At 41.1% G+C, this 26,352-nt stretch overlaps 1 protein-coding gene across 3 annotated transcripts in view; it reads right to left on the reverse strand.

Annotated features, from left to right (window-relative positions):
* The window catches only part of Col12a1 (collagen type XII alpha 1 chain), a 107,610-nt gene that overhangs the window by 32,457 nt on the left and 48,801 nt on the right, over positions 1–26,352 (reverse strand). For all 3 annotated transcript variants that reach the window (XM_050126312.1, XM_050126328.1, XM_050126319.1), the window contains 22 exons: positions 25,914–26,050; positions 24,737–24,866; positions 22,284–22,423; positions 21,674–21,806; positions 21,540–21,566; positions 20,312–20,454; positions 17,789–17,918; positions 16,536–16,675; positions 15,983–16,112; positions 14,668–14,810; positions 13,250–13,379; positions 12,491–12,633; positions 10,738–10,867; positions 8,962–9,081; positions 7,579–7,725; positions 6,575–6,691; positions 6,282–6,428; positions 5,747–5,821; positions 3,892–4,031; positions 2,342–2,465; positions 2,035–2,178; positions 137–301 (listed from right to left, as the gene is read on the reverse strand). In XM_050126312.1, coding sequence (XP_049982269.1) covers positions 137–301; positions 2,035–2,178; positions 2,342–2,465; positions 3,892–4,031; positions 5,747–5,821; positions 6,282–6,428; positions 6,575–6,691; positions 7,579–7,725; positions 8,962–9,081; positions 10,738–10,867; positions 12,491–12,633; positions 13,250–13,379; positions 14,668–14,810; positions 15,983–16,112; positions 16,536–16,675; positions 17,789–17,918; positions 20,312–20,454; positions 21,540–21,566; positions 21,674–21,806; positions 22,284–22,423; positions 24,737–24,866; positions 25,914–26,050 — 2,835 coding nt within the window. The remainder of the gene's footprint in view (positions 1–136; positions 302–2,034; positions 2,179–2,341; positions 2,466–3,891; positions 4,032–5,746; positions 5,822–6,281; positions 6,429–6,574; positions 6,692–7,578; positions 7,726–8,961; positions 9,082–10,737; positions 10,868–12,490; positions 12,634–13,249; positions 13,380–14,667; positions 14,811–15,982; positions 16,113–16,535; positions 16,676–17,788; positions 17,919–20,311; positions 20,455–21,539; positions 21,567–21,673; positions 21,807–22,283; positions 22,424–24,736; positions 24,867–25,913; positions 26,051–26,352) is intronic.

Here is a 26,352-nt window from a genome sequence, read left to right on the forward strand (position 1 = left end):
AGCAATGATTCACTAGTTTCAAGTGATTTCCCAGAGTCTATTTATGCCCTGGACTGTATCCCACACAGTATGGATAACTGCCTATAAGCAGCCATTTCTCAGATGAGGTCATGACTCTGCGCTGACCGTGACTTACTTGAAGTGGCAGTTTCGCAAACAAAGGTGATGAGATTGTCCTCGATCTTCTCGAAAGATTCGAAGTCATCCACAATGAACACATGCCTTTCACTGGGCTTGCTGGCAATATTGGCGAGTTCATTGTAGTCCACATCAGCCACACCAACAACGAACACACTGAATCCTGCAAAGTCCCGTGGACAAGGGAATCACATATCCTCTTTCCATCATTTATTGTTTGAGCAATCAAAACTGAGAGCATCAGAGATCATGCTGTGTCAGCATGGACAGCAAGTACTTTTCAGGCACAAACTCAGCCTACGAGAAGAGTGTGTACTCTTAAACAAAGATACACCTCTTCCCTGCCACCCTATTTCTGGCATATAAAACTCAATTCAAACGACACCCTAACAACCAAAATGTGAACCTTTCAGTAGCAGAAGGGCTGTGCAGTGCACCTCATCTTTCACAGACCCACAATTCAAACACGCAAGTCCAACAGCTCTGTTGGGTCCCATTAACAACTTAAATGCAAAACAGGCTGTTTTAAATTTGAATTCTCAAACCTGATTTTTTTTTCATCAAGCTTGTGCTCAAGGGTAACACTGACTACCTTTAAAATAAAAACTACAGCGCTTACTGGAAACAAACATTCTACTATTTAAGCAAATATAAGTAAAGTTTTCACTCTAAATGCTTAATTTGACATCGTAAGAAACAGGCTACCTAAGGATTGAGATATTTACTGACGCAAGCATTCATATTCTCAACTTTTCTTTATGGCTGAACAAAATTCCTTGTGTGTGTATATCACATTTTTGCCGTCAGTTCATTTGTTCTACTAAGGGAGGTAGACAAGGCTCGGAATGAGAAAAGCTCCTTGGGCTCTTAAAAGGAGATCCCAACTCCTAATTTGTATATATGTGTCCTCATGTGTCCTGAGTGTGGATAGAGGCCAATAACTAGAAAAGAGCCCATGACAAGAGAAAATTATACCTTACGGGAAGGGAAGAGAACACATACCATAGGAAAATAGTTGGAGTAATATTTGGGGTAGAAGGGTACAAACAGGGGTAGAGAGGTTCAAAGAGATGGCAAAGAGAAGCAGGTGGGAGAGCAGCAGCCAAAGTCAAGTGTGTATGGGAATTCCATAAGGTAAGCTATTATTTTATAAGATAATTTAAAACTAAAACTAAAAGAAAATGGAATGGCTTCATACTAAGTGTGAATCACAGTCTCAGACAAACAATTGCGTGAGCTGATGACAACTTCCATGTAACCAAGTTCTCTACTGTTGAGTACAGCGGATCACACCTAGCATAGAATACTTCCCAAAATATGCTCACCTGAAGCCCTGCTTGGGGCAATGGCACAAGAGACAACCCTAATACAAATCCTAGAAAAGCCTGCTGTCCTGTCTAATAAGTCTAAACAACGAATCAACAGATCCATGCTATCAAGACTCCTAGGATGTCTGGTTGGCGAAATCAGCCCCAGCACCATCGCCCTGAGACCTCATACTTATTTGCAGTCTGCCTTTCAGCGATCTGCATTTGGTCTGCACCCGCAAGGATGAGCTACGGCAGAAGGAATCCTATGGCTTCCCTTGCCCAGGAACCAGTATCAAGATTCATCTTGGATAAAGCAAGAACATTATCATGGTTTTCTGTAGTCTTCCGCCATCCATTGGGGAGAGTCAGTTGACAACCCTGAACCACACCTCATGATATGAGTCCCATCACATGTCATTTTTAAAAAAGTAGCAATTCATTCCCTAATTCAATACAAATTAACATTTTAATTATGAAGCACACAACAAAACAAAGTAATAGAGTAAAATCAGCAGTATAAAAGACTCCCTCTTGCATACTTAAAACTTAAGGTATTATATGCCACAGAGTCCGTGTTTGTGCTTACCTGACTGCTGGATGACAAACGCTGCCTTCTTCACCTCATCCTGGGACCGGCCGTCTGTAACCACAACTAGCACCTTTGGGACGTTCTTCCTCATGCCGCTCTCCCAGGTCAAGACTTTCTCCTTGATGAACGTGAGGGCCTTGCCTGCAGAGTGGGGTGTGAGTGCTTTAGTGTCACCTCGGTGAGAACTTGCATTGACCATGCCCAGGTGACAGGGGAACGACTATCAGAACCAGATGGGCGCTGGCTTCCATCATCCTGCCAGCCCTGGGAAGAGAAGGCCTGCACCGGTGATGCTGCACGGTACCTGTTCTTGTGTTTCCTCCTCTGTACCGAATGTTCTGGAGGGCTCCAAGGGCCATAGCCTTATCGTTGTATGTGTTCAGCTTGAACTCGGACTTGACCTCATCACTGTACTGCACAAAGGAAACCTGAAGGGAAATACATTTAGAGACAAGTGTCATTTATTCAGTTTGACCTCAGTCTTCCGGTAGTTCCTCCAGTGGCAAAGTGGGGACTTAGGGGTCTTGGACTTAACAAGGTATTTTAAACTCTTAATACCTAATACTGAAACTGTGACTGCTGTAGTCTCATTACCGTCACTAATTTCCAATCTCTATTGAAACTGCAACCATTTTACATTAATGCCAAAAATTTCGTATGTGTCTTTCTCCAATGTAAGAGCAGATGAGTCCAGCAGGGTGACAGTGATAGCCCAGTGTCAGAAACAAGAGTTCACCGTCATGGCTCATGGGCTATTGGCTCTCGGCCACCTGCTTCTTCTCATGGACCGCACTCGTTCAACACAGTACACAAAAAATGTCATAGCATGATCATAATCACTAGTCATAACAAACTTAGTAGCAGTATGATTTACTGTGATTTATGTGATTTAGAGGTTTATAGTCGACTCACAGGCTCAAATCTTAGCTCTGGGTAACTATAGCTGTGTAATAGTGGGCAGTCCCTACTTTACTGGACTTTGGTTTCCTTATCAACAAGGTCAGGATAATTATATTTACCTTGTAGGATCGTCTTAAGGATTGATAACCATGTATTCAAGTGAAGCTAAAAGTGCGATTAATAGGTATTGTTTTTAGAAATCCAAGAAATAGCAAATAATAGCTTGGATAACAGTCTCAAAGGAGTTTGGAAGATCACCTCAAAGGGTTTAGAGTCAGAGTGTGGATGTTCATTTATTCATGGGTGTCCAGGAACGGTGGAGGAGGGTCTTAGTTTGGGGACAGGTTACAATGAAATGACTAATCACTCCTTGAGGCTTCTTGCATAAACATAAATTTCTCTAGCTCCCACTCTAGTACAAAGAAAATACGTTGGAAATGATTCCATAGGAATTTAATTGGCAATTACCATCTTAGAAAAGCAAACTAGCCTTGGGTCACTAATGGATGTTCTTCTGGCTGGGGTGATGTATACGATGGAATAGCAGGGTTAGACACACACCCTGTCCAAGCACCATTCTCATGCTGAGGGCACGACACGACAATGCATTTAATGTGCAGAACTTTGGATGACCCTCCACGGAATGAGCTTTGTGGGGAGTCTCAAGCAGGATGTTAGAGTCAGAATCTCCTAAATTCTCCAAGAGGAATATCATCTAAACAGAGAGGAAAGCTAAACGGATATTTACTTTTCTATTCGCTTATCCCCAGCACCAAATTCTTTCTCAAAGACATGTTCAATGGACGTAGCAAACCATGAAGGTAAAAAGACAGAACGGATACCGAAATGTCTTTCCACTTTAACAGAGAGCTGGAAGAAAACAGTAGACGCTGCTAATAATAAAATAGCAGGACATTACAGCTAAGCAGGCTCTGCTAATAATGCGACACTCACCTGAATCCCACCAGGGTTGACTTCATCAAAGGCCCCCACAGTATTAAAGATAAATTTTACAACTTTGTTAAAATTGTCATCTCCAATACTCCAAGAGGCATCCGTCAAGAACACAATATCTGCCTTAGCCCCTTTGCATACTGAAAAAACGAAAAGGAAAAATCCAAATCTTAATTTTCTCGTCACTTGGCACTGCATAACTGAAAAGCATCTAAAACCTCACTACTCCAAGTGTGGCTACATGGGGAACTGCTTGCCTTCAAGCCAATAAGAAATGCAGCCTCCTGGGCCCAGCCAGGCTCCTGAGTCGGAAAGAGTAAGATGTCCAGGTGGTGCAAATGTACGATAAAGTTAAAGAGCCCTGATCTAAATGACCTTCAGTTTTGGCTCTGCAAATACACTAATTAGATTCATTATGTAATATATCCTCTTGCCCCATGCAATTCTTCAAGCTGCTTCAAACAATAAATAAAGGGACTCAAATTAAAAGCAATAATAACCAAAATTAAAGGAAGGCCACCAGTGGGTCTGGAGATTTTTCAATATAATTATCAGATATTTAGCACAAACAAAAGGTTGCGTTCATTTTCAAATTAGAACATCATGACTATAAGTGGGGAAATAAGAAAGAAAAAGATAAAAAATCTTTAATTTGACTCATTTTGGACTTGCAGCCTAAAAAAAAAAAAAAAACATTTCTAGGGCAATGTTAAAAAAAAAAAAACTTTAGTTCATTCACACTTAAGGTATAGAAGTGTAACTTGAAGAGCAAGGTGAAAGTTCGGGCTGTGGGTGGCAATAGTGTGTGAGTGGGGCTTCCACCACATTAAAATGCACCAATCTTGTCGGGAGAGCCACCGATGGGGCGGGGAGAGCAGAAGTAGAAAGGTAACTGTGCTTCCGCTCAACTTGCTGTGAATCCACGACTTTCCACGGAAATGAAACAAGTTGTTTTCAACAGTCTAACTTAAAGAGGGTCCTTATTTTACTCTTTAAATACTACACATTTATTATTTGTTTCATTTGGTTTTCGGTTTTTCAAGACAGGGTTTCTCTGTATAGTCCTGGGTGTCCTAGAACTCACTCTATAGACCTGGCTGGTCTCGAACTCAGAGAAATGTGCCTGCCTCTGTCTCCTGAGTGCTGAGATTAGAGGCGTGTGCCACCATACCCAACTTTAAGTGTTTAATTTTTAGTTATATAACAGTTTTAATAAGAGTCCAACCACCTAGAAAAACACACTTAGAAAACTTAGAAAAACTTAGAAAAAAAACACTTAGAGAAAAATGAGATGTTTTCTAAATATCAATAAGTGGGGAAAAGAATAAACCAGCAATTATTTTGCTTAAACTGAACTTGAAGCAACAACACTAAGAAAAGAAAATGTCCCCAAATAACTCAAACAGCAGAGTTAAGAGCTCAGTGTGTTTTCACCAGTTCACTGCAGCTGACAATTGAGTCTCAGATTTTGATGAATGGAAATATTTTTAGCTTTGTATAATCTGGGGCTCTTCTCAGTTCAGAAGCCAGGAAATCTAACATTTCAGATACAGCCAAAAAGGTTCACAGCGCCTGCCCAGTGTGACTGTGGCCGATGGACGGTCCTGTTAGATCTCCTGCGAAACTGAGGAAGCAGAGTCCCAGCTAAAGGGCTGGCTTGGTTTATGACTGATTTGATTCACCCCAAAATGTGCCTAGAAAAGGGGGAACAAATTACTGGTAATTGTTTTTTCCTCTGTAAAAACTCCTCAGCAAAAATAGTATCAGAATGTTCTTTATCAATTCTCGATTGTGTGTATGTGGCGTGATTCTAGGATCCCTGCAGGCTGGTTGGTTTTATTTTAGCTTTACTTACCATCACGGGCAGGTGGAATAGTGGGAGGAGGAGAAGGCGTGGGCGGTTCCGTAGGAGCCTCTGTTGGTTTTACAGCTAGAATTCCAAAGAATAGTTAGAAAAAAAATGCACGCGTGCACATTCCCTACCCCACAAGGAAAGGAGTTCTTTAGGCCCTAGAAAGCGCAGGTTCGGCAATGATTAAGGGGAGATAGATGACTTTCTGTCTGGTCTGCATCCTCAGTCAGCTCTCAGGTCAATGACGCCGCGAAAAGGAGAGGTTCAGAAGGAGAACACGGGGCCTTCGGAGAAGCCACATGAGTAAAAGCCAGCAACGTGTTCACCTTCTCTCTGTCATCAAAGCCATCTCTCCCTTCCTCAGCCCTTGCCTTAAAATACCGCCAGTGAAGACCGTTTGCTACAAAGGTCCTGAGTTAGCTACATACTCTGCTTCTGGGAACCTTCCTAGTATTGCCGCTCCAATACTAGGGGAGGAGGGGCTTGCTCAGGTACCAGTGAGCCTCTCATTCTGCTCTCCCGGTCACTCAAAGCTTACTGGTCTGTTCTTTGATGGGGACTCCCGGCCCCTCCAGGTTCGGTGTCTGCACGAATACGGTGACGCCATACTCCGCCTCTGGGGAGAGGCCAGTGAAGCAGTGACTGGTTTCCGATCCTCGTACTGTAATTTCTTGTCCTCTGGTTCCTAATTGTGACAGCAAGGGGGAGCACAAGCGTTAATCACCCATCATCTGTCAGGCAACGTCACCATGGTTTATAAACAAAACCTGCATGGCTGCAGGTTAAGGGGTTTCCACTCCAGGCTCAGTTTGTTTTTTCTCTGACACATACCATCTGCAGGGCTCAGTTTCAGCCTGTAGGAAGTAGCTGCCCGATGGGGTGACCATTTGACACAGAACGTATCCCATCCAACCTGGTAAGTTTTCAGATCTGTCACGTTTAAGTACACTACAGAAGAAAAAAATAGATTCATTTTGTATGCTAAAGATAAAAGCATACTTTGCACCATAATACAATGTTCAAATATCCACAATAGAATAAAATTTAAATAAATGCTTGAAATCTCACCACGTCTTGTTATGAGAGACTTACATCAAACATGTATGAAAATGGGGCAGAAATAAAATCATCCTGCTTCTCCACCAGTGATTTCCTTATCTTTTTACCTTGAGACAAGGTCTTGCTTTATGTGTGTGTGTGTGTGTATGTGTGTATACGCATATATGTGTGTGTGTATGTATGTATATGGCTATTCTGGAATTCACTATTTAAACAAGACTGACTCAAACTCAGAGATCCACCTGCTCTGCCTCCCAAGTGCTGGGATTAAAGGTGTGCACCATACACCTCTCTTCCATCAGTGATTTTCAAGGAAAGAGATTATATAATCCCTAAAAATAATCCTACAATTTTTATTTTTAAAAAAGCCTTTGGAACAACAAAATCCAAGGACAAATCACTGATTTGTTATTTCATCAGATTATATCAATGATTGCAAGTGATACATTATCATCCAATATCAAAAAAAAACAGCAACACAGATCACTGTGGGTTAAATGATTTTGTACAACCTTAATATTATAAAAATCAAAGTAAAATATTCTCCATCAAATTAGTATCACCTCTTCCTCATATATATATATATATATATATATATGCATATAATCTACTAAATTGCTTAGAGATTCATCTGGATATTTTAACTAGATACAAAATGGTTTACCAATGTGATACTACAGAAAACGTGTACATTAGAGAAAAGTAAATTGCAACAAGATGGCCTGGAAAGTTTTGCTACACCATTTCTTATAATCCCAAAGCAATGCCCAACTCACATGTGGTGCCTTGATCTGTGAGGGGAACGCTGAGTCCAGAGTCATACTGAGCATAAACACTGACGTCATAGGTAGTGCTGGGATTGAGGTTGTGTAATGTGTATGATGTCACTTCTCCAACAAAGGTTTCCATGGGCTCATTGGACCCTTTAATAGCAAGAACACAGAATTAGAAAATCGCTTGCCTCAGTTTTTGTTCAAAATTAAAGATATTAACTTAAAAATCAAATGGTAGGATGAACATATGGATCCCAGTCATCGTTAGGGCATGTTTTACCATCTATGAGCCTCACTGTACAGTGACTAGGGATCTGCAAACCCAGTCTGGAGTCTGCAGTCTTATCCTCAAAGCATAGCACAGTATAGAGAATGAAGTCAGCATGTATCGATGACCCTTTAGGGAACCCGTTCTCTCCTTTCTTCTGAAAGCCTTGCTTTGCCAGAAAAGTGCTTTCCACAGACTACAGATTAGCATTTGTATTTGCTGTAGTGGTGATCTGAGAGCATTTATCTCGGACCACGTTCCACATTCACTCTCTACTGGAGGGCCTCCATTACCAACGCCCCTTCCTTCACACTTCAGGTTCTCCGCACATCTCTGGCACATGTTCACATTTGCTTTCTCGCCTTTGTCTGCATTGTTCACCATCTTCCAGAGCACATGAAAGATGCCCTAGGAAATTTACACACGCAGACAGAATATACATAGATATCAAATTGTTTACTCAAAGTGATGGTGATTTAGCTGAAAATCCCACTGGGGAGTTGAAAGCAAGCCTGAACAAACTAAAATTTATAAAACCTATGCCTCAGAAGGAATAAATTTTTAGTGTAATGGGGAAAACATAGACGTTTATGTGGGTTCAATCATTATTTCATGATCATAACAACATGAGTGGTGTTTGAATATAAGCATCTTTAATCTGCTCAACTTCGTGTACCAAATAAAATTTTTCCCTTTTAGACATAATATTTTTTATTGATTCTTTGAGAATTTCACCCAGTAGGATTTGGTCACACTCTCATTTCCACTCTTCCCCCCAACTCCTCCCAGATCTACCTCTGCCACCCCACTCTCTCCGGTTATGTATTCTTTCGGTTTAGTAGCCCACTGAGTCCAATTTTGTATATTACTGACAAAATGCTCTGCAGTATGGGGCCACCCACTAGAGACTGGTCACAGAGCAAGATTTTCAATTGTAAAAGTTGCCTCATGCACACCCAGCGTAATGGCGATAACTTAGACTGTTTCCAGAAATAGTACCTCCAGGGCAAAAGGTCTCGTTTTTACAAAAGAACCCAGCAGTGGGAAATGCAGTCAGGTACAATCATATGCAAATAACTTTCCAACATCCTCCTGTGATGATAAATGAGCCTCCTTACCAACTGGTTTGTACACAATTTTATATCCAAGAACTGGTGAGGGTGAAGGGTCCCAGGACACTCTGAACCTGGTGTACCATTCATCAGAGATGTGTATGTTCTGCGGAGGAAGCAATCCCACTGCAAACAAACATTGGCAAACGTCACTGCCTTGTTAGGACGCTTCTGTGACAATAGTTTAATTTCCAATAGCCTATCATTTCTTTACCCAGAAAACAATTACAAAGCCACTGTCAGTTTCCAAAGAAAGCTTAGTGTTCAAATGGACTCGAAATGGATAATTTTCAGAAGACCTCAGTAGCAAGGCCAGACGTGGTATGGAAGAAGGCTCAAAATTGTAGGCAATTGGAGAGATCTCATAATCTTCTTTACAATGAGTGTACTGCACAGTAATAGAACTTGAAGGTACATTAGAGACTAAATGGCAGGTACCTCCTTACATAAATGGAATATGATTTTCACGAAAGACCAGCAAAAATGAGTAAAACAACATTCTTTCCCACCCCTCCCTGTCCTCCGCATAACCTAGAGTCTCAGTCTCAGAGGTTTTGCCCTAAACCTACAATCTTTCCCAAAATGTGTAACTTGGAAATCAGTGCTGTTAACGTGGTATTCTACAGATCCATTGAATTATTACCCATAACATTAAAGAAATTACAACATGAAAACTGTATTTCCATGGGGAAAACTAGACATGCCTTTGGCCCTTTCTAGAGAAGTCAAAGTTTATTTAACATTTTGGTAAGCACAAAATTCTGAAATACTCCATTTTCCCCAGAAAGTTAACAAAATAGATTTTAAATATGAGAAAGTGGGAAAGTGGATTGCTCAGCTAAAAAGATCTAGTCACTAGAACATCAGTAAATAGCGCAGATTTCCAGGCTGTAGGCACAGAGTTGAATCAACTCCAGGAGGCTTTTCTGTTAGAAGTGTCTCGGTGCTGCTTGTCACAAGTTCTCTGATGTTCTCAAGAACACTTAAACCCACACAGACTTTGAACAAGTGAGTGGATAAAGAAATATAAACCATGCTAGCTAAGTAGATTTTCTGAATGAAGCAAGAAAACACGATGTCAGTGTTTATGGAACTGGAGTCCAGCCTGCCTTGTGGGAACCAGTGGTTCTCAGCCTTGGCTGCTGCACATCAGAAGAACCACAGGCTACATCTCAGGCCAAGTGCATTGGCTCCTCTGGAAAAGGCTCCCAGGTAAGCACATTTTGAAAAGATTTTCAGGTTCAAATAATAAAAACAATTTAGAGAATCTTTAAGCCACACGAAATTGCCACCAATATAGATCAAGGAGTGGGCCAGAACACTGGTTGTTCTCTCTAGATTATCTGAAGCAGTAATTTTAAGATACATTTTTAGGCAGCTGATTTATAATCATTCTGCTCCTTTATTTGTGTATCAAGATTCAATCATAACAAAGGGTGTCTGGCTGATACTATATTCAGTTACAACTACAGCTTCACCTGACATCATGCGTTACTCAGGGTATAGTATAAAGAAAAATAAAATGATCTCAAGCAAAGGAATAAACAGATCCTTACCACCCTTTTCCTCTTCTTATTATACCTTTAAATGGTTAAGAAACCTTGTGTCATCATTTTAACAAAATTCAGTGTTTAATATAGACTGTGATATGTGTTATTAATGTAGCATATGAGATATTCTGGCGAAGACAGAAATTTCTGTTTTAAATGGTTATAGTGACTGACATTAAAGGCATGAGCATGTTAAAGAGCAAAAAAAAAAAAATTATAAGACAACACTGACCAGTCCTTCCATTTCCGATTAGATGGCCACCATCCCCATCCTCATAAACAGCAATGACAGTAATTTTATACGGAGTGTCAGGTTGCAGGGGCTGCAGTAATACATTGTTTCTTCTGCCTGGGACTGTGGTCTGTAAGAAAGCTCAATTATATATTTATTTCCAAGAAGAAGACACCTAGATCAAACGGCCAATGCTGTTTTTATAGTCTCATAAGAAAAATGGATTCTTTATGCTTTCTTTTTGTTTCAAAATGTTCAGAGAAAGGCAAATTATCCAGCCTGCCTCTACACAGCTTGGGAGAATAGCTTAAGGCCTGACAGATCTGGGCTCAAATCCCAGACCAGCCACTAAGAGTCATGTGACTGAGCATCGCTGGAGGAGAGTAGGGACACTAAAGACAACAATGCACACACCATCCCAGAGGGCATCACTGAGCCTGCTGCATCTGACTTTGTCTGCTTCATCTTTCGTCATAGTGCATCACATTTTTCAGGAAGAGGACAAGTGTCAGTTAATGCTATGGACCAGGCGTCCACTCATCAGCAAAATGGACAGTTTTCCACCCTCAAGAATATTAGTTTAGCTGGTACTAATTAAGGTTGAGTTTGAAAAGGAGGAAGTGGAAAATGTATTAGACTCTCTCCTCAAAGATGAATGAACCAGTCATCTCTCGACCTTGCTTCTAGTCTTGTACAAACACCGTGGCTAAGTCTCCCAGCCTGAAATCCCGGAACTTCAAACAGGGAAGTGCTAAAAGATTTTCAATGTTTTCAGAAAGCTTAGGAACATTTTTTCCCAGCAAGGAAGAAAAAACACTAAACACGAGTAGTAAAATCATTGACCTCATTTTGATTCTTAAAAACTCTAATTGACAATTACTTATTTCTTATTAATAAAACAGGACTTCAATTAAAGATTGCCGTGTCTAAATCAAGAGATAAAATATTTCTTCACACGAAGTAAGTGCACGGAAGAAGAACAATTCTAAAAGGATGCACATAGGGACGGGGCTGGAAACCACAAATCTAACTACTTTACAGTCACCGTTTGAGGGAATCTAGGAGTTTATCACAGAAACGAATCAATTAAAAGTCAGTGTGCGTGGTTTCCAGCTATAATGAAACTCCAAGAGGGGCAAAGTATGGTGGCTCTGGGGTGGAGTGCTTGGCTAACACACTCAAGATCCTGGTTGATTCCCCAGTACCACACGAAGGAAAAGGGAAGAGCTGGAGCCTGTGTCTAGGGAGACAATACGGCAGTGCAAAGTGTGTGGAGAGACTTGGTTAAAGCCACTGGTACAGAGATTGTTCCTCATGCCCAGAGTCCTGAGTTCAAGTCTTAGTAGAGAATCAAGGTTAGAAGGGGTGGGGGAAGAAAAGGAGAAAGTTAGCTTAGAAAAAACTAACAAGAAATGGTGTACATTCCAAAGCAAAAAAAAAAAAAAAAAAAAAAAAGCACAGGAAAAAAATCTGATTTTAGAGAAAATGGAGACTGAAGGTGAGATGCTAAGGGGAGATCATGCAGGGAAATTGGACTTGAAGGGTAAGGTTCAAATAATCCTATGATCTGATCATTAATTTGGATGTTACAGATTAATATGTAGCATGTTACAGTAGACCTTTCAATGTAAGTAGGCAGTTAGACATATAAAATGAGACGGTTTTTCAGTTAGCCCTTATAATAGAAGTGATCCCCAAGTCATTACATGACTAAAGGAGGCTGAGCCCGGAACTTTGGTGTTGATATACTTACATATTCATCGATTGGATCACCAACGGTAGGAGAATAGATGATCCTGTATTGCTGAACTGGCCCATCAGCATGGTCCCAGGCTACGGAGAGGCTGTTGGTCGTCTCTCCAAAGACCCGTAGATTCCTTGGACCACTTCGTGGAACTAAACAAAATATGGTTGGGTTTGCTGCTTGCCTGACAGCATTTCCCAGGTCAGCTTACAGAAAGATCTTGCTAGAACTTCACCATTCATGATGCTCACTTCCCTATGATAAGGTTTACATTCTTCTGTGGTTTTAATGTGACATTACACAGCATAACATGCTACATTTCACAGCTACAATTATGTGCTGAACTTCAACAAAACAGAGCTAGCTTTGTGCCTAAATATGCAGACTGCAAAAGAGGGGTTTCCTTTTAGCCACTGTAACTACCTCCATTTAATGAAATAGAGAGGCTTAGACTTCACATTTACAAAGCACCTGTTTGGCAAGAAAAACCCAGTGCAATAAAAAAAGGAAGGGGGTGAGGAAAGCCCTCTTTCATCTAGAGTCCAGATTTTTCTTTTTTTAACGATGAAATTAAATTAATTTATCACAATAGATAGTTTTGCACACATAGCCTGAGCCCAAAATGTGAGTGTGGGAAATGCCAGGCAGAGGCACATGCAGAGGCTACCCTCCCCTTCAGAGAGTCCTCAGCATCCCTCACTCAGCACCCACCAGCCACTCCTCACTCAAAGACAAGAGATAAAGTGGAAAATGGGATTTTTGCCTCACGTGTTCGGCCCTGGCTGGGGCTGGGATTCCCCTCTCCGTCTGAGTAGAGAGCCACGATGTCCACGGAATAGGGTGTGTCAGGAATCAGCCTCTCCAGATGTACCGTGCGGGTATTCCCTGGCACCACAATCTGAAGGGGAGAAAAGGCGCCAAACTCTGTCTGACAGCCACCCAAATGCTTGCCAGGTCTTCAGTTAGTCAGCATAATAGTATTTATTGTAAAAGGCCGAGCCCGGGCACGTTAGGAGCCAAGTGTGCTTCTCAGCAAGATCTGCCTCTAGCACATTATTAGATACAAGTTATTCTCAGAAATGCTCGGATTTGCTTCTTATCGTCCATTTGCATTTCTCATAAATACTTGTAAGTGGGATATCTAGGATGCACGTTTTCTCAGAGGAGATCCTGAGTATCACGTACACAAGAGAGAAGGGATCCCATGCCAGTGCCAGAGAGGTTTAGTGGTAAGACAAAAATTTCAGATAAGGGCAATGTTGTATGAGTATGTCATATCATATACCGGGGGCATTAAAACCAACACTACTGCAGAATACACCCATCGCTTATCATTCTCTTATCTTTCCCATCATTTCTTGCTTTTGCAAAGACTTGTTAGTCCATAAATTTATTTCCCCCTCCGTGTTGTGCTGTTATTATTATTCACATAAGTAATTTATGGTTTGAATATTATTGGCCTACTCACAAACAGAACTAGAATGGCATCAGGAAAATGACTGCAAGTCTATGACCATACCATTCCAGACCATGCCTGATTTCATCTGGTCTCAAAAATTAAACAGTCTGACTGGGTGCTGGTGGTGAACACTTTTAATCCCTGTACTCAGGAGGCAGAGGCAAGCAGACCTCTGAGAGTTCTAGACCAGCCTGGTCTACAAGATCTAGTTCCAGGACAGGCTCCAAAGCTACAGAGAAACCCTGTCTTGAAAAAAAAATTAAACAGTCTGGCCAGCCCTTGAATAAAATACTGAAGAGACACTGTAATTTGTAATAACCAATAAAGGCATACTTAACATATATTCATAGCTAAGGCATGTGAACTTTCCCAATGTATTTATTATTGAAACGTCTAGAAATCGGCTGCATCTCTTATTATTATCACTAACTCAACTAATTCATGTTCCCCCCTCCAAGTTCTTTTCAAAGCAAACTTATAATCAACATGTCTTAACTCATCAAACACAATCATTTAAGTATTACATATTAGCATATTGGTGGGTTATCTTCTTAAAGGCTCCTAAACATGACTCAAACATGCAGCTATAATAATCAGGAAGTATAATCTTCATGAAAGGCAGCAACACCAACAATTGGCTGATTGTTCCTAACCATCTGCTATGGCGGAAGCCCCAGCAGAATCTACAAGGCTCTTTGCTGAGCTCTAAGATGACGAAATTACTTACGGAATCCGAGGGTCTTGTGCCAGCAACAGGGGAGTATACAATGCGGTACTGCTGTACTGGTCCTGGAGCAGGGTCCCAGCGGACATCAAGGCTGTTGGGCGTAGGGTTATACACTTGGATATTTCTTGCCAGGCCTCTCACCACTGAGGAAAGGAAAGCCAATGCCTGCTTCTCATGTCTGTTTACACATGTCACGCTTTTCATCACTCTTCCACAAGTTACACTCTCTAATGGGATAAAATCCTACCCACTTTGTACTGCTATCTACACACGAAAGCACATTAAAAACTCTCCAAAGACAAAATTAGCCTTTGCCAACGTGGAGCCCATGCTGTTTTCAATAAAAATAAGTGAATATGAGCAACAGAATTGGGCTGGCCATGAAAGGACATAGGACTAGGAAGAGGAAACAGAAGTAGATGAGTTTCCAGTAAAGTAATGGGGCCAGAGGAGAGATTTTATACAGCCTGCCTTCTAACCAACAGAAGGGTGTGGAGCCCTTCAGATTCAGTAGCTGCTTTCAGTCCTTCATCCTTTTGTTGGTTCCTGCCTTATTCAACACTAGCTATGGAACATCTTCTGTGATTTGTTTTTTAAAAAGACAAAGAGACAAGTCAGTTCTCAATTAACTTCCACCAATAAAATCTAGAGAATTGAATCTGCATACCAACCCCAAACTCTCCCTTAACCAACAGCATCCTCTCTCTATATCCCTAATGTTTCCCCAGAGGAAGCTATCCGTGCTTGTTCTCCCCTTCAACCAGCCGCAAGTGTGTTTGAAAAGTCAGAAAGATATTTATAAGTGTGCAAAAAAGTTCAGCAGTACCCGGAGAGCACAACAAAGCATTTAAGCTAATTTGTCTACATTATTCATGAATGAAAGCATACATATTGTTAATACTAAAAGCTCCACAGCAGCAAGCCAGGAAAAAATGCACAACCAAGTAATAAAGCGAACAGGTTTCAACAACCTATGCTATAAAATCCAGTGACAAAACCAAGCTTCATTCAAACTGACAAGGTGCAAAGCTCAGCCCCATATGTTTTTGTCAGAGAAAGAGACTAACTGAGATCATACAAGGATGAATATAACATACATTTGTAGATTCTGAAATTGCAATTTCAAAGTAACGTTATTTAAAGGTTACTTTATCCAAGAGGTTAATAGTTGGTGTCTGAAATGTGGACTGTAGGTCATTTTAATATTTTTAATCTCATTCTAAATTTTTTATAATTTTCTTCCATGGCCAATGAGACCTTTACAGCGAACAGCAAGATCTACAATGAAAAGTTAACTCTCATGCTTCTTACTCACACGTCCTTCCAGTGTCCGACGTGCGTCCTCCATCACCTTCTGTATAGACAGGAACCACTGTGACAGTGTATGGAGTATCTGGCTGCAGGTTCCTAAGAATGGCATAGTTGGTATTCCCAGGGATTGGTACCTAAAGATTTTAATAAAACACAGAGCATTGAGTTTGAAAATGGTAAAGGAGCTAGTACTAAAATTAAAATACCAGCTGAAAATGCCACCTCAAGGCGATTGCTAGAGGTTATGAAGACTTCTCTTAATACAGTGTCTCTCTATATCTCCCACTCCAACCAGCACCCCCAACCCACGGTCTTCTTACTCCCCAGGCTCCAAAGCACCAAATATATGCCCTCTATCAAGTCCTTTGCATTAGTATAAATTCTTCACCTTTAAACAAGTTAAATCTTTCCGTGTCCTTTAAAACCAGTCACCTAAAGTTTAAACAGACTAACATTTTCCACTTAAGAGTGAGTTCAGGGACAACTTGCTCTACATAGCAAGGTCCATGACAACCAGGGCTACACAGAGAGACGCTATCTCAAAAAATACTAATTACCTGTTCCTCTGGACCACCTGCTGTTGGGGCATAGAAGAGCTTGTACTGGCGAGGATTGCCCTCTGCATGGTCCCAGCGAACATTCAAAGTGCTGGTAGAAGGGTCATACACTCTCAAGTTCCTCACAGTATTCAGAGGTTCTGAAATACACAAGATATACGCTGTAGTGGTGCTCTAACTAGCAAATATATCTGAAACACAGGTCAAACAATATCTTTAGCCCACCTAGAATATAGCAGACACCCCACAGATATTTGTTAGAATAATAATTAAAGATATAAAAGATACACACTTCTGTGGTATATGGTATATATCTATCTGCCAGGCATTTTGGTTCCCTGAATTTTTTTTAATCCTGTTATATAATAACATCTTTTGTTGATACAAATCAAGACATAATTACAAACAGGGATATTAAAAACAACAAGTACTATCTTAAAAGATTCATCTATGATTCAGGGAACATTCTAGAGGAGGGTGCAGAGAGACTGTAAGAGTCAGAGGACCAGGAAGGCTGCAGTGAAATAGCCTCTCCTAAAAATGGCTGCATAAACAAGATCAGATCAATAGCAATATCAATGGGCATGTTGACATGGAATGGGAAAAGTGTCGTGGGGTCCCACCCCTAGACAAACAACTACAAGCAACAGTTGACTTCTGGGAAAAGGAAAATTAGCCTCTCCCGGGGATGAGGCCCCTAATTGGTTGTTCAATGCAGGGTTGCCAGCCTTGAAACCATATACATACAAACAACAAAATGGATTTAGCTGGCTGTATTTACATACATTTGTGCACACGCACACATATGCATGTGTGTGCAACAAATATAATCAAAGAAAAATAGGCTATTGACGGACGTGATGGTACAGGCCTTTAATCCCAGCACTTAGAAGGCAGAGGTAGACGGATCTCTATAAGTTCAAAGCCAGCCTGAACTACACAGTGAGTTCCAGGACAATCAAATTTATGTAGACAGAATCTGACTCAGAGGGAGGGAGGGAGGGAGAGAGAGAGAGCAGGCAGTCTTGATAGTAGGGAGGGTCTTGGGCACAGTTTGAGGTAAGGTAGCCAGAAAGGCCTAGAAGGAAGAAAGGGAATAGGAAGTGATACAGTTCTATTTCAATTAAAAATGTTCTTAATTTTTTTAAAATAAAGTTTTAAAACATCAGTAAGATATTCCATTTCCTCAGTGTTTGCAGAAGACGTGATTTCATTCCATGGTGATGATTAAGAAGCTGCAGGTTCTCACTTACTTGTCTTGCCCCTTCCAGTCATCCGGCCGCCTTCACCATCAGGATATAGGGAGGACACAGTGATGGTGTAGGGAGTGTCAGGCTTCAGTTTCTGCAGGACCACACTGTTCTGCCGTCCTCCTACTGTAGTCTTGAGGAAAACACTTCTTGGTAAGCATCAGCCTTACGCTTTCCAACCCTCTGGTTTATTAAATACAGCTCTTTCTCTGGGGGAACTATTCAAGACCCTTGCCAAGTTCTGGAACCACGTCCCACAATGAAGGCTTAAAATATATATCATGGCATAATTTTAAATGTAGAGTATGTGTCTTGGGTCATGAAAAGAATTTAGAGCTTTAAGTTGGAGACCTCGAAAAGATATTTCAACTTGCTAGCAGCCCCAGCATTGCAAAATTTCATCCAAAACACATTTCACAGAACTCTTCCCAAAAACAAGGCATTAATCATAAATGAGTTACAAAGGGTCTTTAAGATACCAAAGAACTGCACAATTTTAGAGGCTCCTCACCCTTTGGTATTTTTCCTGCTATTTTACAGATGTTTTTTATTTGCTTTAGAAACATATTAAAATGGTTCGGCAAAGGATCTGAAGCTCTTGGTGTTTCCCCCAAAAATTCTAACAGTGTTAGCTGTGTAAATGATGTGACCAGACCGCTCGCCAAGCCACACTCAGGCAGGGGTTCCCAGTGATCTCCATGATACAAGCCATGAGGTATGAAGCGTCTCAATTTCCTCCAATTATGGAGTCTGAAGTTTTTAATTCATTGCTCAAGGCTGTCTTGCTATCTTGTTGAAAGAAAATTTGTACGATTTGTTAACAGTCTACTGAATTCAGATGTTTATGCCACAGTAATTAAAATCACATGAAAATGGCACGGAAATGGCACGCTGCCCACAGTGAGTCCTCATGAAAATTGCTGGATGTATTAGCACTAACAGATGTTTCCAACTTAGCACCCATTCACTCCAACAGTCGGAGTTCCGGGACAGGGGGGAAACTCTGTGGATCACTGTAACCATCTTCAATATAAAGAAACTGAGCTACAGAGGCACACTGCAAACTCTCTGTAATCAGGGGATGTGGGAGAAAGAGATCAGGACAGGCAGAAGCCGTGTTTATAAAACTCGGACATGTAGCAGGTTGAAAGAACTTGTTTAGGAGAGCTAATCTTATCAGGAAGGAAATGGGTGTCTACTTATATATCTCCCTCCATCTTTCCAAAATAAGCCCAGAATTGGTGATTAGTTATTTGATTATTTTGATTACTTTATAGACTGGTATTCAAATGGGACTGGAGCACAGGTGGTCCAGCTAAGTTCATTCGCCAGGTAAGAGCCGTGCCCTTTACTATATATACTTATCCACTGCCAACTTCAACTCTACTAACCTTCTAAACTGGTGAAAGGTATGATCCATTTGCTTGCGCATAACACATTTACTGCTTAGAAATTCAAAACTTGTCTCTCTATGAGGTTATATAAGGAAATAATATAACCCTTGCCCCCCCCAAAGTCAGCAGAGTTCTAGAGCTAACCACAAAAAGACATTTGAAATAAGCCAGACAATAGAACCTATATAAAAATTGTGAGGTGACCTCATGAAAGGCAAAGCTGGTGAAATCCAGACAAGCAGCTAAATTAAACAAGAGAAACAGACAAAGACTATTAAATAAGGTCTGGGATAGTGAAGATGACAGCTGAGCTCCCAGTGGTATCACCTTTCGCATGGACCTCTGTTGTGGAATAGTAAAGATGTGCTGCCTTCTTTTATGCTGTGGAACATTTGTTTCATAATGCAAAGATATGTTGCATTCGTTTAACTCTGGTGTCCTTTTGTCTGCCTAAAACACCTGATTGGTCAAATAAAGAGCTGAATGGCCAATAGCTTGGCAGGAGAGAGAAACAGGCAGGGCTGGTAGACAAAGAGAATAAGTAGAAAAGAAGAGAAAGAAGAGGAGAAAAGAAGAAGGGGGCAGTCGCATTGCCAGACACGGAATAAAGAGGGAGGAAAGGATATATAGAAATGAGAAGGTGAAAGCCCAGAGGCATAAGGTAGGTGGGATAACTTAAGAAAAACTAGCTAGGAAAAAGCCAGACTAAGGCCAAGCATTTATAAGTAATAGAAAGTCTCTGTGTATTTATTTGGGAGCTGGGTGGTGGGCCCATTTGATAAATATTTAAATTGGGTCAGTGGACTTCTAGATCTAGAAATAATAGTCCTGTTACAATCAGAAACATTGAAGATCTACATAGACTCAGAGACCCTCTGGACATCGTCATGCTACTTGAGCACAGGACTAATGTGTACTTCCTAGGAACAACAACTCTCAGGTCTCACCAGCGCATCCTGTATCATCCTCCGTCATGCACTCCAGAAGGAGGGTCAGCTGGGTTCAAATGGTTCTACCCAGCACAGGAAATCCCACATTCCCTAACAAGGTTAATATTGTAAATACTCAGGGGAAATAGCTGAAGAGCAGCAGGCAGAATGTTTCCCATGTAAATTTTTACAGAATGAATTACCGTTTGTTCATTGCCTTCTCCTGTGGAAGGCTGATGCGTGATCCTGTATTTCTGAACACGGCCACTAGCAGGATCCCACTTAACAGTCAGACTGTTAGATGTGGCGTTGTACACCTGAAGGTTCCGGGGACCACTTTTTGGAGCTGAAATAAGATTGTTGAAAACATATTAAACGCATATAATAATCCCTTCTTTTGTGAAACCAAAAATAAATAAAAAAAAATAACTTGTAGTTTCCAAAGAAATCAAGGGAATTATGTAGTACTGGGTTTAGATTTAAATTTAAACCAATAATATGGTCACTGGATTTTAAACAGCTATTTGATATGGACTGAATGTGTTAGTCTCCCCGAAACTTTTCCCTCTTGCATAGAAAAACCCTAACACTCAATATGGAAGAATTTGCAAATGGAGCATTTGAAGATGATGTCATGAAAGTGGATTACTCAAGAGGGATTCGTCTTTATAAAAAAAGGCATGAGAGAGGGAGCTCATTTTCTCTCTTCCATGTAACAGCACAATGAGAAGGTGAATACAGACCCTACTCCCAGGAAGTGGCTGCCATCTTGTCTTGCTCTAGGACTTCCTATTCTCCAGACTATTTTGAGTACGGCTAGAGATTGAAGGTCAGGTCCTACAGATGCTAGACAAGTGTTCTAGTACTGACATTTTGTTATTCTGTTGGTTTTCATTTGTTTGGAGCAGAGCACATGCCCACCACATCTTACATGTGGTGGGCAAAGGACAATCTGGAGAAGTCAATTCTCTCCTTCGACTCAGACAATACTGGAGCTTGAACTAAGACTGCCAGGCTTGATGGCAAGCACCTTAACCTACAGTCATCTTGCCCAACCCTGATTCTTTTTTATTGTGAGTCAGGGTCTCACTAAATTGGCCAGATTGGCACCGAAGTCATGATCCTCCTTCTCAGCCTCCCAAGCAACTGGGATTACAGGCGTGCAGCACAAATCTGGCTTCTGTTCTCTAGAGTTATAGGTATATGAATATTTCCTGCTTATGCCATCCAGTCCAGCATTTTGTTATGGAAGCCCAAGCCGACTCACACATCCTTCCACAAGCAACAGAAAGTGTCTCCAGAAAGGTTGGTTTCGAGGAAAGCAACACCTTACAATTAAAATGCAGAAGGTTTGTTCACAACGCATTTTATGGCCCTATTTGTTAATTTACACCTTGTTCATTCAGACAACCTGATAGGTCAGTGTCTTACCTTGTGTTGTTAAAGGTATCAAACGCACTAAAAGAGAACAGAATTTGGAAAAACGTTAGTAATACAGCTACAGCTTTGTTTCTTAACATTTAACTTCAAACTATCAAGGTCGTATCTGGAAGTTAAACACCTACGTGTGCGCTCGGTGCCACTCAGGTCCTCGCTTTCAGACTCATCGGGGTAGATGGCAGTAATGGAAACTTCATACAGAGAGTTGGGGTTCAGATTTTCAAACACCAAGGTATTTTCATCTCCATTTAAGATGGTCTTAGGCGAAGAGGAAAGATCATATGCACACTAAATTAATAATCCGTTCATACCATGCACACCCAATGACACTGGGCTGACATCTTTAGGTGTGTTCCTCTCTACTGTTCTAGGACACGAGCCCAAATCCACTAGTCAGAAATGATGCTTATCTGGAACAGAATGTAGTGCATTTGGATGAGAAATGTCCCCCATAGGCTCAGATATTTGAATACTCGGTCCTCAGTGATCCCTCAGCTTCCCGTTCTGACTGCCATGTCTACCAGCAGCCATGTCTCCTCACCCTAAAAGATTTTTAACCCTCTGGGAGGTTAAGCCCAGTCAACTCCTCCTTCCATAAGTTACCTTGCCTGTGGTGTTTTATCATAACAGCAAAAGTAACTGATACATAGAAGTAAAAAATATTTCGGCCATGCTTCCCTAGAAGCAAATGGAGAAAGAGTGAGACCAAAGGGAGAGACAGCGAGCTGAGGTTACCTCCATCTTATCTGGACTGTCAACAGGTGCCCAGGTAATTCTGTACAGAGACACATCTGAAGCTCCATGGTCCCAAGTACCCCTGAAACTCTCTGGTGTCACTTCGGTAAACTGGAGGTTTGTTGGTGCTGGAACACGCCCTATCATAGAAAAGAAAAAGCAAGAGTTCGTGTCTCAATGGGACAACAAACTCAACTTAATATAATTAAAATGATTTATTTTGAACGATATGGTAAAAACTGACAAAACACATAGCATTATAATGAAATTATTTTACCAGCTTAGCTCATTTGAAAAACATAGGATGAGCAATGTATGGTTATAATGCATAGGTTACTAAAATATGTAAAATATACAAGTTTACTTTAATGATGACCTATTTAAAGTACTGTTTCATAATACTCTTCTATTACAGTGGTTCCTAAAGTTTTTGTGTCTCCAGTACTTTGAGAATCTGTTGTAGCAAAAATATACAAAGCACAAACTGTGGCTTGCAATTGGACACGGAATTGAACAGCTCGTGGACCTCACCCAGTCCGTTAGAGTTTCAAGGGTTGAGATTAAGAGATATCTCATCTTAGAAACAGTACAGCAGATACCACCTCCACACTATGACTCAAAACAACTCAACTGTTAAAGTCGCCCTTTAGAGCTACCTCAATTTAAAATCTTAGCATTTGATAACGTGCATTGAAAGTATAAATGTCGTTACTGAATTATCTGTTTCCTGACTTTCCTCACTTCTTATCCGTTGTTTACACAGAGGGGTCAGTTCGGCTCTGTCATTGTCATCTCTCCCTACGATTTTACCACATAAGAACTGACAACAGGACAACAAAGTGACTGCAGAATGTCACATCATTACAAGATGCAAAGTTTAAAAAGAGAGAACAAGGTGCATGCCTGAATTCCGGAATGTCTATCCAGTATAGACAAACTGGCATCAACTAAGCAGCTGAGCTTGGGTTCGGGATCATTGCCAGCCCTCTTACCGTATCAGAGGCAAAGATTCTGAACCCTGGCCTCTGCAAAAAGTTCCAGACTTTAGTGCTGGTCCCACCAGTAGATTACTGATGAAGCACGGAAAGCTATTTAGATTCTCTAGACTTGTGCTTCCTGCCGGAGCTACTAGGCAGATTTAGCTAATGAGAAATTAATGTGGCTAGTCCTAACTAAGAGGTGTTGTGAAGGCAAAATATAAGAACTTCCCTAAAAATAGTGAAATACTTTATTATAGTTGTGCTGAAGAATTGAAATGATACGGTTTATCATTTTGTGGTTTGAATAAAATCATTTATTAATGTTATGTGTCACCTTATCTTCTTTAAAGCAGACGCTGGAGATTTCTAAATTACACATGAAGCTCTTATTGCTTGTTTAGAATACTACTGGCTCTCAGCTTTCATTTTAATCAATATTGTGATTAAGTTATTATAAGTAGAACACTTGATTAGAACATCATATGCTTAGCACTGGGTTAAGCAATTCAATAACAGGAGCTAGAGATACAAAATAAAATTCTCTGTCTCGTTGGGAAAAAAACGGGGGAACCCAGTAACTATGAAAGGAAAAACAGAACTGAGCAAGGGGCATCTAGATCGTGATGGGGAAACTCACAGAGACAGCTGACCTGAACTAGTGGGAGCTCATGGGCTCAGGACTGACAGCTGGGGAACCTGCATGGGGCAGAGCTAGGCCCTCTGAATGTGGGTGACAGTTGTGTGGATTGGTCTGTTTGTGGGGCCCCTGGCAGTGGGACCAGGATTTATCCTGGGGCATGAACTGGCATTTGGGGGCCTATTCACTAAGTTGGGATACCTTGCTCAGCCTTGGTCCTGCCTTAACTTGATGTGTCAGGCTTTGTTTTCTTCCCATGGGAGACCTTACCCTCTCAGAAAATGGGATGGGGAGAGGAGGGAGCAGAGGGGAGTGGGAGGATGGGAGGGAAGGGGAACTGGTTGGTATTGCAAAATGAACAAAAAATGTAAAATAAAAAAAAAGAAGAGGAAGCATAATAACTAAGTTAAACACTACAGAAATACCACAGCAGAGAAAAACTGGCATCTGTGGAAGTTAGAGCAGAATGGAGCAAGGAAGGCGGGGGGTTTCCTGCCGGTTAACCTGTGTTTCTATACCATGCTGCCACTAAGTCCTCCTCTCCTCTTCTGGGATCTGACTGCTTATCCTGAATCCTGCTCACCTGATCTTGCCATGACCCTGAAACTCTCCATTAATCTTTGATCTTGACAACTAAATTGTGAACTGCTGAAGGTGAAGAGGCTGATATTTACTGTTTGGTAGTGTCTTACTTCAGAAGAAAATCAGAGAAAGTAATCTACAAACCCTAGCATCAAAGGCTGGACAAAGAGCATTAGAAATGGAATGTCCCAGTAAGTAGATTTGCAAGCACGTTAAATATTCCCCGTGTGTCCATAAAACAGGGCACAACTCACGGGTTGTCTCATAAGCCGTCGCTGGGGGAGATTCGCCCTCATCATACACGGCAGAAACGCTCACTGTGTATGGGGTTTGAGAGGAGAGGTCTTTGAGGGTAGTGCTGGCCCTTGATCTATCCATTTCCACCTGTAACAAGAAGAAAACAGTGGGACCGCTCCTTCAAGGATTTGCTGTGGCCTCTCTGATGCTCATTAGAGCTCTCAGCACAAGAACAGAAGAGTCGTGACTCCAAAAAAAGGTGAATTTTCAATTTGCTTAAGAATCCAAAACATAGGCACAACTTAAATGCTTCCAGAAATCATATGGACTGGAGTCATAATGGTCTGATTTTCAAGAAAGCAATGAATGCCTATGGCTTCAAGTAACCAAGCCATTTTTATCTGCATCTTTTAATATCATTGTTTATTGCTTTCAGCAATGCTCTCTTATACACATCTCATTTGTTGTGTGCAAGAACTTTGTGAGGCCCACTGTCCGTTAAATTCATTTGAAATGAAAACCCAAAATAAAATAAATGTGTACAGACATATAAATTAAAATTTGTGCAATACATAAATGACAAAGATATACAAAGGCATGAAGGTTTGGTTTCAAAAATACCTCTAGAATTCTGGCATTAAAAGCCCTCAAGCAGACCCAATTTTTAAACCCATCTTCCTAGGAAGCCACCCCTTTTTGCTCCCACATGGCAGTATAAAAAGTTATGCACCCCAACATCACCTCAAAAGTATCATCCCAAAAGGCACCTCACTCTCACAGTCTTTCTCACTGAACTGCCCACCTGTGCCATCTTACTATCTAACACACTCCCTTCCCTCAACTGCATCTTCTCACCATTGGGCATTTTTAGTCTTTCATAGACTAGAGAGCACCATATAAGGAAACTAGACAGGAAGGAAATGCCGCATGGATTCTATAACTCTTTATCTACTGAGGGATGATGTTTTTGAGATGAACACCACACAGCAGAACACTTCCAAACTAAATCTAACACAGTCCAATATCTTACTGATTTTCAAAAAAAATATCTTGACCTCACAAATGTTCCGCCTTTCATTAACAAAGTGGCAAGTGTTCAAAACACACTATCATCTGTCTACCCTTGACAAAGTTATGTTGTTAAGCCTTGCAGGAAAACAACTATTTCCATATATCGTCTTATCTCCAACCTACCTCCTTGAACTCCTCTTCTGGAGTTTTGTATCTAACAATGTATTTACGAACTTTCCCAAGCACAGGTTCCCAGATGACATTCATGGTGCTATGAGTCACATCTCTGAGTTTCACATCTTGAGGTCTGGGTAAGGGTACTGAAGAAGCACAAGACATTAGAACCAGATGTGGAGCCTCCACAACAGTCTTCAGCATCTGTAGCCTTCGGGAAGTTGCTTGGAGAAAACTTAAAGATGTGTAGCTACTGGTTTGTTGTTATTGTTGTTTTGTCTTATTTTGGTTTTGGGTTTGTTTTGTTTTGTTTAGAGACAGGGTATCTTTGTGTAATCCTGACTGCCCCAGAACTCACTCTTTCAACTAGGCTGGCCTCAAACTCAGGGATCCAACTGCCTCTGCCTCTCCATTTCTGGGATTAAAGGCATGCACCACCATGCCAAGC

The sequence above is a fragment of the Alexandromys fortis genome, unplaced genomic scaffold (assembly GCF_014885135.2).
Source record: "Alexandromys fortis isolate MF-2015 unplaced genomic scaffold, M_Fortis_MF-2015_v1.1 scaffold_22, whole genome shotgun sequence".
NCBI lineage: Eukaryota > Metazoa > Chordata > Mammalia > Rodentia > Cricetidae > Alexandromys > Alexandromys fortis.